This window comes from Macaca thibetana, chromosome 1 (assembly GCF_024542745.1).
Source record: "Macaca thibetana thibetana isolate TM-01 chromosome 1, ASM2454274v1, whole genome shotgun sequence".
NCBI classification, from domain to species: Eukaryota; Metazoa; Chordata; class Mammalia; order Primates; family Cercopithecidae; genus Macaca; species Macaca thibetana.
In genome coordinates this window covers 181,238,489-181,249,856 of record NC_065578.1, presented here as the reverse complement: position 1 = coordinate 181,249,856, position 11,368 = coordinate 181,238,489, and the positions used below count along the sequence as shown (strand labels likewise).

Here is an 11,368-nt window from a genome sequence, read left to right as displayed (position 1 = left end):
TCCTGGAAAGGAAAATTATTGCAGACCCCATGTGGGAATATTTTTCAAGGACCTTTCATAACAGATTGTTGTAGGAATTAATTGAGATAATGAATGTAGTGGCTGATCCCTAAAATGTGTTCACTAAATGGTAGTTATTTTTATCCTTTCACCAAGCCTTATTAACTCCACCTCTGAAATCTCTGGCATCTTCTCATCTTACCTCTGTCCCCACTTGTCCTTGACTTCATCTGAACTACCACAAGAGAATCCCTGTATCCCTGTTTTTTGCTTCTTCCATGTCTTCTTTGTTTTTAACAAGAGGTTTTTCTTTAAATCTTAGTGATAACTTATATTTTATAGCAGTTCTATTCATTTGCTGAACCAATCTGGCGAGTTCCTGACACTCCTAAACAGTGAAACTCTGAACCAATTTGACTGAAAGTTGTAGGGTGGGGGTGGTTAAGGAGAAAAATGAGGAGGAGAGAGAGATAAAAACATTATCCAGACAGTGAAAAAATTGTACTGGCATGGTTTAATGCAGAATGGAGAGAGGGAAATTGATGTTAAAAATGAGCTTTCCTGTCAACTTAAACAGCTGCCCTCTTCTGGTTTGATGAAACATTGAGTCACTCCATCTTTGGCAATATGTTCATGGGTCATTGAGTTTGTAGTTCGTATTCTAGTTCTGAGTCTAGCAATGACATCTGCTTGAGTGTTCTGGCAATTACACTAATGCTTTACACAAAATTTTCTTCCAAGCAAGATTTTTTAAGGTCTAGTTGGAATTCCTGGGTGATCTATTGTGTTCATGTCAGGTTAATATAGCTTTTCAATGTGCATGCATTTAGATTATGGAGTGTGTAAATGTTGAGTGCCAAGATTAATTGCTGGTATATTTTTCTGTGTAAGGCACAGGCACAGAATGTTTCTTTAGTCAGTGATATGAAACAACAGTGGGCCTTCAAGGAAGTATTACTCCTTTAACTCCAATTTATTCCCCCTGGCTAGGTTATTGCCAATCTCCAAGGCATTAATGATTAAGAGCTGCCAACCCAGACTCTCCCAGATTCATTAAGTCATTCACAGGTCTTTGTTCCTGAGTCATGCTATGATTTCTGCTGTGCTATGTTTCAATCTTTATCATCGTTTGAATTTATTGTCATCCACTTTAAAAATGCACATCAACAACTTCATTCCAAACAGAGGCAGTTGACCCTGTGAACAGTCTCTGGAGCAAGCATGTCTAAATGTCAAATCATTACTATGCCAGCCACTTTCTAGCTGTGGTATCTTTCTCCCTTGATTTCCTAATCTTAAAAAAATAGGGATAAGAATCACCATAAGTTTGCTTTAAAATCTATAGTTAACATATATAAAACAGAACAGTTCCTGGCGCATACTGAACACAATGTAAGTGTTGGCTATTATCATTACGATCTAAAGAATACGAGTCATGAGCACTATAGACTGGTGAACCCATCAGGGGAATTTTTATTAAGTGGAAACTTATAAATGAACATTTTTACTGGGTATATTCAAATTAATTTTGGCAACCTATACTGTGGAAACAGCATTAACCCAGAGAGAAGCTTTAAATTCTTTTTGTCACAAAGAAGGCCCTGCGCCTATTTTATTTTATTTATTTTGAGACAGTGTCTCACTCTGTCACCCAGGCTGAATTGCAGTGGCATGATCACAGCTCACTGCAGCCGCCACCTCTTGGGTTCAAGTAATCCTCTTGCCTCAGATTCCCCAGTAGCTGGGACTATATGTGTGTGTCACCACGCCTAGCTCATTTGTTTTGTTATTGTTTTTTGAGATGGAGTTTCCCTCTTGTCACCCTGGCTGGAGTGCAATGGTACGATCTTGGCTCACTGCAACTTCCGCCTCCTGGGTTCAAGTGATTATCCTGCCTCAGCCTCCCAAGTAGCTGAGACTACAGGTGCCTGCCACCATGCTCAGCTAATTTTTGTAATTTTAGTAAAGATGGGGTTTTACCATGTTGGCCAAGCTGCTCTTGAATTCCTGACCTCAGGTGATTCACCCGCCTTAGCCTCCGAAAGTGCTGGGATTATAGGCATGAGTGACCACATCTGGCGAACCTGGCTCATTTTTAAATGTTTTTATAGAGATGGGGGTGTCACTATGTTGCCTAGGCTGGTCTCAAACTCCTGGGATCAAGTAATCCTCCCACCTTGGCCTCCCAAAGTGCTGGGATTACAGGAATGAGCCACCACACCTGGCTTTACCCTGATTTTTAATTACATAATAGAGAAATAAGATTGTCTGCTGTGATGTACAGTGGGTTAATAGAAAACTGGAAAGTAGCTCAGCATAATTTGGGGTACAAATGCAAGACAGAACAACCTGTCTTCAAGCATTGATTCTTTTCCAAAGATGTGATTCAACTGCCCCCACTTTGAATGGACAGACTCTACTGAGCAGAATTTGTCCCAAGCCACCTCACAGCTGGTTGGCTTCTCTTTTGTCCACTGTTGCCTTCTACTTGTGTACCACATAGGTCCAGTGATCTGTGACTACTGGTTCCAATGGGATTCCTTTCTTCTCTAATACCTACTCAGCATGACCCTTGCAGTTGATGTGAGAAAAGACTGGTTGGGACAATTTTCCTTAAAATCTGAGTTGTTTTGTGATAGGCCTGAGGGACTAATGAACTTCTCTTGGACCTATTCAGTATGTTCTACCCGTTATATTCCAGAAACATAGTATACAGCACCAAAGATACCCAGCACAAGCAAATCCGGCTTTTCTGCCTATTAACAAGTACACTCACTCCTTCTCCAAAGCTATGCCCATGTGGAAGCCATACCTAGATACCACACTGCAGCCCTTTATCAGTATTCAAGGTTAGGGTGCAGCAAGTTATATGGTTAACAAACAGCCCGGTGATTCCTATGCAACCAGGCTTAGGGGAACAACTCCATAAAAATTATAAAACAAAACTAAATTCTTTAATTTGTAAAAACTATACTAATGACCATCTTTAAGAAAGGATACAATGAAAAGGAGTAATCCTACAATGAAAAGGAGTAATCCTTCAGTCTTCAAATACTGTATTGATTATCTAGAAAAAAAAGTTATCTTTTGCTCTCTTCATAGTCACAAGTTCATCTTGTGACTTATCTACCAATTTAAAGCTCTTGCATTCAGCCAAAGTTTCCATCGTATAGTAGGATCACTCTAACTTTTACCTACTACTATCACTTCTATTTTGCCCATGCAGATGCAGAAGCTGAAGCCCAAGGTCACATCAACAGTAAAGGGTGGGGACCGACCCTTTTATTAAGGTTACCTTGGTCAAACAAGACACAAGACTATCTAGTTATCTAGCTGTCTAGCTCTCTCTCTCTTACTTCTCTTTCGCGCCCCCATATATCATGAGAATGATATTTAGAGGTCACACCCTAGGTCCAAATCAGGTGGAACCCAAGAGAAATTCAGATTTGGCATTCTTTGGTGGCAATTTTAGGAATATACTGAAGGTACTCCCCCCAGAAGGGCACTATACTTTCTTATGGAATATCTTATTTAACTTCGGTAAGATAAGAAGTGCCGTTTGCTTATGTGCACCAAGGACATCTGTGCAGTCATAGATTCCTCACAGTTGAGGTTCAGCTAAGAACTACTGACTTTATACAGATCACTATATGCATCAATACACTTTGAAGAATGGCTGTTAGTAATGCAAACTTTGAAATAACCTCTTAGGTAACTGTGAGTCATGTAGGCTTTCATACCTGGTTTTAATGATTTTGAAATGCAGACAAGCCAATGGCACTTGGGCAAAGGGTGTTTTATTCACTTCAAGTCAAGGCTGATGATTCAGACAAATGTAAATGAACCCAAAAGGTTTCATGAACCATGGTCAAGGCTTTGTGGAGAAATTATAGATGTCTCTCTGTAAATGGGCCAATTGCTTTGTAAATATCACATATGACTTAAGCCCTCAGAGTGCAAACAGGAAAAAAGGCAGCCAGAGGGAAGGCACATATGAATTTTGTGGGTGAGACTCGCGTTAGATCTACGTACTAAATTCCACTATAAAGAGGAATGTACTTCTTTTTCAGATGCTAAGGCTGTCCTGAACTTCCAGAATAACTGGAATAGGACATAAACTACCTTCTCTAAGATAAAGCCCTTCTCTACTTGAAAGCCAGGACTCATAAAGAAATATCCTAAGGGTAAAGCCATTTCTGCAGTCAAGTGAAATGATGGAATGTTGGACTGGGTTTGAGTCCCTCCCACAAAGGCGTTGCTTTGGGGGAGTTCATCATAGGGACCACTTCTGGGGATTCCTTTATCTACGTAAAAAACTAAAAGCATCTTTCTCTAAAGAGTACTAGTCCTTCATTCCTTCTTTTCAGTATTTGCATATGGCTTTGAGGGCAGGACAAGTTAGTCTTTTTCCCCACCTTATCCCTGGAGCCCTGCCCAGTGCCCAGCATGTAATTCTAGAAGCAGTTTCTGATTGATTCAGGTTCCCCAACCCAAGGAACTCAACGTTTGATCAGCTCTCACTACTTTGTCTTTCCCTTTTCCAATTGTTTATGACCTCGGACACTCAGAACCACTGATGTGAAACCACACACCTGGGTGCTCTCTCGGTGATGACTTTCTGTTCAAGGGATCAAATATATAATCAAATGGACCACTCATGACCCGCGACCTACTGGGAGGCGAGGCTGACCAGTGAGGCTGGCAATACCATGTGAGTGGGTCCACCTGGGAAGGTTCCAAGTAGTGAGGTCGACGACGATGCTGTCTTCACTCGTCAGAGGAGGAAGGGATGGGTTCTTTCTTGCAGGTGCGGTGCTTGGCTTCGTGTCGTTGGAGGTGATTGGATCGGGTGAAGGCCTGGCCGCAGTCCTTACACTGGTAGGGCCTCTCTCCGTTGTGCATTCGTATGTGCTGGGCCAACTCAGAGGCAATGCGGAAGGCCCTGCCGCACTCTGCACAGAAGAATCCCTTCTCTCCGGAGTGGATCTGTTGGTGCCGCTTCAGGGTCGAAGAGCGGGCAAAGGCCTGGCCACACTGCGTGCAAGGAAAGGGCCTCTCGCCAGTGTGGATGCGCTGGTGGCGCACGAGGCGCGAGGGCTGCGCGAAAGCCACGCCGCAGTCAGCGCACTTGAAGGGTCTCTGGCCGGTGTGCAGCGTCTGGTGCTCGGACAGGTTGGAGGACTTGGTGAAGCACTTGCCGCAGGTGGGGCAGGGGAAGGGCCGCTCGCCCGAGTGCACGCGCTGGTGCTCCACCATGCGGCTGGCCACAGCGAACTCCCGGTCGCAGGCGGGGCAGCGGAAGGGCTTGGCTCCCAGGTGCGTGCGCTGGTGGCGCAGCAGCGACAGCGGCTTGTTGAAGGTCAGGCCGCAATCGGAGCACGGGAAGGGCTTATTGTTGCTGTGCATGTTGCGCTGGTGTTTGCGCAGGTCCGAAGAGCGCACGAAGGCCTTCCCGCAGTCTGGACACGGGTAGGGTTTCTCGCCTGTGTGCGTGCGGATGTGCTTCCGGTGGTCGGAGGACCAGGTGTAGGCCTTGTCGCAGAAGGAGCATTGGTAGGGCCGCTCGCCCGTGTGCAGGCGCCTGTGCTGCTGGAGCGTGCCGCGGTGGGAGTAGGCCTTCCCGCATAGCTCGCACGCGTAGCGCTTGGCGCCGCCGCGCGTCTCAGCGGGGCTCAGCGGCTTGCTGGGCTTCTGGCAGGCTCGCCCGCCCCGCAGGCGCCTGTGCGGACGCGCTTCAGCCTCTTCGTCCTCGCGCCCGCCCGCCTGGTTCTGTACTTTCCTGCTTCTTTGCGCTTTTGCCAGTACCGCGGCAGTCAGGCTGGCTGGGGTGGCCGACGCCTGCGCTGGTGTGTGTGTCTCTCGCGTGGAGAGGTCCCAGTTGCTCCCTGGCCTGGGGAAACACAACAGAGAATAGTTCTCTGCGGACGTGTCTGCACTTTTGTGCGCACAGAGATACTTTCCATTGCTGGGGAAGCTGGATGGGACAGCCAAGACTGTGCCCTGGTTGGCCCTCGAGTCTCCATCATCACCCGCAGGTAGTCGGTCCCCAAGAGGTTGCATCTGACCTAACTTGTGTGCGAGACCACTGGGAAGGGTACCCAGAGCTGTGCTTGCTCCTGGGGAACCCTGGGTCTCGTTGATCTTTGCCACATCTCTGCTCCAGCTGGCTTTCCCAGACATTTCTACTGGTTTCTGCCCCATGTCCCCAGCACTGGAGGAGTCAGAGAATTTCTCTTCCTCTTTGTCCAGTGGATGGGGCCATGGCAAGTCAGGATTGTCATATGTTACTGGGGAGCTGCCCCTTGGACAGGCCACCGGGTCAGCAGGTCCCTCTTTTTTGGCCTCCCCACCGTCTTCATCATCACTCTCTAAGTTCATGCTCAGCATCTGGGTGTCATGAGCCTCCTCAGTCAAGCTGCTGAGAGGAGACACCTCTCCCCACCTGTCCTGGGAGTCCATTTGTGCCATGATGTTCAGGCGCTTCCGTTGCCTGCTCCTCTGAGGAGGAGTATTCTGCTTGGCTCAGGATACCTGCAAAAATAAAAGTATGAAGAGAAAAATCACAAAAAATGTACTTAATCACTTTCATGAGCAGAGGGATTGAGGTTCCCACTACAGCTCTGTTTCCAACTGGTCTCCATCCCAGGCATATTGTTGAGCCTCACTGAAGACAGAGGCCTGGCTCTGCTGAAAATTCCAGTCATCCTTATTCCCTCTGGAGATCCCACTTGCTAGAAGCCCCAGGAGACCATGCTGTCAGGAATAGCCAGGGTGGGCCATTTGCTGGGTGCCAGCTGTGCCCTGCCCTCTCTAGGGTGCTCATCCCCAACTGCTAACCAAATGTGTCCTTTGTGAGCATGGGGGACAACTTGATGAGATGGTAGGAAGCAAGCTCTGGTCCTCCTAAGGCACTCTTACAGTGTCCCCCACTCGGGAAGCTGGAAACCAGGCTGGCTCTTGCTTTCTCTGCCAGGAGTGGAAGTCTGCCATCCCATGATGGTGTCAGCCAGGGTTACCTCTCAGGCCCTGGGCTGTGTAGGCCACCTCTTCCAAAGATAAGGAGCAGCCCTTGGGAGAATGAGGGTGAGTCAGGAAGGCACCAGCTGCCCCTCACTGATTAAGCGGGGTTTCTCAGGCCCTTGTAACTTCTGAGGAACTCCTGACTGCCAGGAAGGCTACCCATAAGCACCAAGGGGGCAGAAGATGCCCACTGAGAGCTTGACCTGTCTTTGAAATTTTGCTTCATCATAAACATTCAGGAGAGTCTTACATTTTATGTCGCATTTTTGTTTTTGTTTTTAATTGAGACGAAGTCTCGCTCTGTCACCCAGGCTGGAGTGTAGTGGCACGATCTTGGCTCACTGCAACCTCTGCCTCCCAGCTTCAGGTGATTCTCTGCCTCAGCCTCTTGGGTAGGTGGGATTACAGGCACCCACCACCATGCCTGGCTAACTTTTGTGTTTTTAGTAGAGACAGGGTTTCACCATCTTGGCTAGGCTGGTCTTGAACTCCTGACCTTGTGATCCACCTGCCTCAGCCTCCCGAAGTGCTGGGATTACAGGCGTGAGCCACTGTGCCCAGCCAGTCGCGTTTGTTTTATAGAAAATAGTATTAAAGTTACCTTGGGTTTAAATGTTTAGTCTTCCCCCAAGTGTGCCATACTGATCCCCTGGCATACCACAGATGCCCGCTGGGGTACACACCTCCTGACTCAAGAAGCCAGATGTAGGATTTCAAACATAAGGCATGAGATATGAGAGCCATTTGGGTTTTATTTTCAAACTAATTTTATCTTAGCTTGAAGACATAGAGGAAGCCTGCTGGAGGATTGGTTAAAGAGGATTGGTTAAAAAGGATTGGGTGACAGATTTTAAAGGAGTTACTAGAGAGGCAGGGTACTGAGGGCCTCTCGGGGGGGGAAATTGTTGGCCAGAGGGCTAAATCTGCTTTAGTCTGGAGAGAAACTTCTGAGAATCCCAGAGGGGGTATTAAAACTCTCATTTTTCTGGGCACACGTTATGAGTCCGGCACTATGTTGAGTGCTTCACAAACATAATTTCATTTATTCTTCTCAGGAAACATTAAGATAGATGCTATTGGGAGGCCGAGGTGGGCGGATGATGAGGTCAGAAGATCGAGACCATCCTGGCTAACACAGTGAAACCCTGTCTCTACTAAAAATACAAAAGAATTAGCTGGTGGTGGTGGTGGCGGAGCTTGCAGTGAGCCGAGATCGCGCCACTGCACTCCAGCCTGGGTGACACAGTGAAACTCCATCTAAAAAAAAAAAAAAAAAAAAAAAGAGATAGATGCTATTATTATTATCTTATTCTTTCAATTTTACAGACCAGGAAACTGAGCTTTATTGAGGTTACTTACCTGCCCAAGGCCACACAGCTCATAGACAGCAGCAGTGGGGTTTCTCTCTAATTTTAAGGGCATTAAGCCCCAAATGGTCCTGCCTCCCAGCTGTGGCCTTCAGACTGAAGCCTGCTCTGGGGCTGGGCTCTGCCCAAGAGCAGCTGCAGCATCCTGGGGTGAAGAGTTGTGGCTTTCTGTAGGCATCAAAGCCCCTTGTGTTTTCTGGGCCAAGGAACCTTGGCTACAGGGCCTTGCTGCTGGGCTCCTCCCTGCTCTCATTGACCCAGATTGCCCTCCGCCAAAGAGAGAGGCCAGTGGCTGCCCATCAGAGCCAGGACCCATGTTGCAGAGACCACTGCCTGGGGTGCTCAAGAGTATTAGTCACTGAGTATTTACCTTCTGAAAGCTCCTTCTCTCTACCTCTGCCCACCTTTCACTGCCTTCTCAGAAGGGATAAAAGGAGTGATCGTTGTATTTGGCTGGTCCAGTTATCCTATCCCCATCTCATTAAACTGTTCTTTCCTGGTATCTGCCTGATCATGAGCCCAGTTACCCTGTGTGTATGAAGAGGGAGCAGTATGGAGGAATCCTAACTTTCTACTCTGGATACAGAAGCCATGGAGGGAGGGAGGACACATTGCAGTTGTGACTGGAGTTCGGCATCTAATGTCTCTTTGTGCCCTCAAGCCCAGGGACCACTCCTCTTCCCTCACTGCTTCCCTCACCCATCACATTGGCAGAGGATAGCTCGCATGTCTTTTGACAGGAGCCCAGGTCTGACATATTTTCAGCATAGTGGATCTTAGGGAGTGAATGTGTAGTTCATAGAGGGGACATACCACTAGCCAACCGCATAGAACTTACTCAGACCAGCAGGCTTGATCTGGGGCTGTGGGTCCCCCAGCAGGGACAGCAAAGGAATGCTGGATTTGTATGAAATGCATGTCTTAGGTCTCTCTCTTTATGACAGCATACTGCCTGTTTCTGTGGCACTGTTCACAGATCACTGACTTTACCCGCTCCCCACCCCACCCCCAGCACAAATACCCCATTTTCCACAGCCTGTGTCTCATTCTTTTCCTCTGGGCCACAGGGGAGCCTCCTTAGGGTGGCACACAGCCCTCCACTAGCTAACCAATCTCTTCTCCAGAGCCTGTCAGGGGACTCTCTTTTCAGATGAGGAATCCCTCCTCCATGTGAAGCCATATCCCCAGTGAATACGTCCTGCTTTCTTCCTCTTGTCGCTGCCACAGGCGTGCTCTCGACCACCAGGAAGACCTGGAGGCAGGCAGGGGCACAGGGAGAGATTTTCTGGCAGTCTACACAAATATACCTGGTCTGAAAGAGGAACACTGATGCCATGGTATGGCGGGCCCCTCTGCTCCCCAGATGTGCTAGTCCCCAGAGGCTGTCAGAGCACAGTCCTTTGCTGGAACTTCCTCTGCACTTGCCAGCTAGGAGTGGACCAAATGCAGCGTCTGACTCCCCAACCTCATACATCCATCAACACTCTGCAGAAGCCTACCCTAAGGGCTTGTTGCAACCCCAGCCCATACCCCTCTTCTTTCCTTCATTCTTTCCATATTGTACTAAAGTCCATCCCAGGCAGCCACCTCCTACTTTCTCATCTGCTCACCGCCTTCAGGCCTTGCTCTCCACTCCTGGCTCACACACAGACAGTTGCTTACCTGGGAAATGCAGACAGCAGTGTGGGCCCCCTGCCCTGGCTTCTGTGACACGTGGGCTCTCAGCAACAGGAACCAGAGTTGGGTACAAATCAGCAGAGATGGTGTCTCTGTCTCTCACGCTTTGTGTCCAGTCCAGCAGCTGCAGAGAGAGCCTCTGGAGGTGGGGCCAGTGTAATACACTCAACCTTCCTGCCTGCATCCAGAGAGCAGCCTGGGAAATAGAGTGGGGCTGCCCTCTCTCACTGCCTGAACCGATCCTCTGACTCCCTCTGCTCCTGCCTCCCCTCGCTGCCAAAGCCAGCCTTCCTCCTTCCCTCCTGTCAGTCATCCTGCATGTGGCTCTATGCCTCCTGTTCACTTTCACTCCTTCCTTCCACAGAGCAGTCCATCCTTCACTTTAGCCCTGGTATGCCCACGGGCCACATGTCACTTGTGGGCTTCCTGGGTAGCATGCTTTTTCCCTCCTTGGAAGGCAGAACAGAGTATTTGGCCTATATGCCCACCTCCCTATTCTAGTACCCACCTTTTGCAGGACTGTGAGTCGCAGAACTCGGGGGTTGGGATTCCCAGAATTCTTTGCAGCAGCCCATTCATTGGCTCAAAGATGCCCCCAGCCTTTTAACTGGGAGTAGGGGTGCAGGGAGATGGTTTTCTGTCTTATGCATACAGATGCCAGGCCTGTCTGGGGTCTCTACACTTCAGCATTGGTTCCCATGCAAGCTCATTTTGAAGAGAAGGATTGGCCCAAGGTAGAAGATTCAGTACATTGAGAATTTTTATCCACTCAAGTCTAATGTGCATTTATTAGGATGAACATTCACGGCATTAAAATAGGTGATGGAAGTGTGGTTCCTGTGACATCACTAGGTGGTCACAAAGTATACTGATTGACAGTAGGGTCTGGATCTGGGTTTGAATCTTACTACTCACTAGCTGTGTGATCTTGGGCAAGTTATTTAACTTCTGTGTGCCTTAGTGTCTCATCTGCAAAACAAGGACTAGGATACTGTTGCCATTATGGAAGTCTGGAGAAGATTAAATGAGATAATGCATGTAAGGAGCTTAGCTCAGTGTCTGGAACATAGCAAGTACCCAAAAACGTTAGCTGCTTTCATTGTTATTATTGATTTTTTAAAATTTTATTTTAAGTTCCGGGATACATGTGCAGGATGTGTAGGTTTGTTACATAGGTAAACATGTGCCATGGTGGTTTGCTGAGCCTATCAACCCTTCCTTCACCTAGGTATTAAGCCCGGCATGCATCAGCTATTTTTCCTGATGCTCTCTCCACCCCGCACTCCCCCAACTGGCCCCAGTAT

The 11,368-nt window shown here is 48.0% G+C and overlaps 1 protein-coding gene across 1 annotated transcript; it reads right to left on the bottom strand.

Moving 5' to 3' along the window:
- Window positions 1-3,039: 3,039 nt before the first annotated feature.
- On the bottom strand, window positions 3,040-10,304 carry ZNF648 (zinc finger protein 648). Its single transcript, XM_050766313.1, has 2 exons — window positions 10,050-10,304; window positions 3,040-6,531 (listed from the first exon to the last, which is right to left on the bottom strand). Exon 2 carries the CDS (start codon window positions 6,466-6,468, stop codon window positions 4,768-4,770), a length of 1,701 nt encoding a protein of 566 aa, XP_050622270.1. The 5' UTR covers window positions 6,469-6,531; window positions 10,050-10,304; the 3' UTR covers window positions 3,040-4,767.
- Window positions 10,305-11,368: the final 1,064 nt, after the last annotated feature.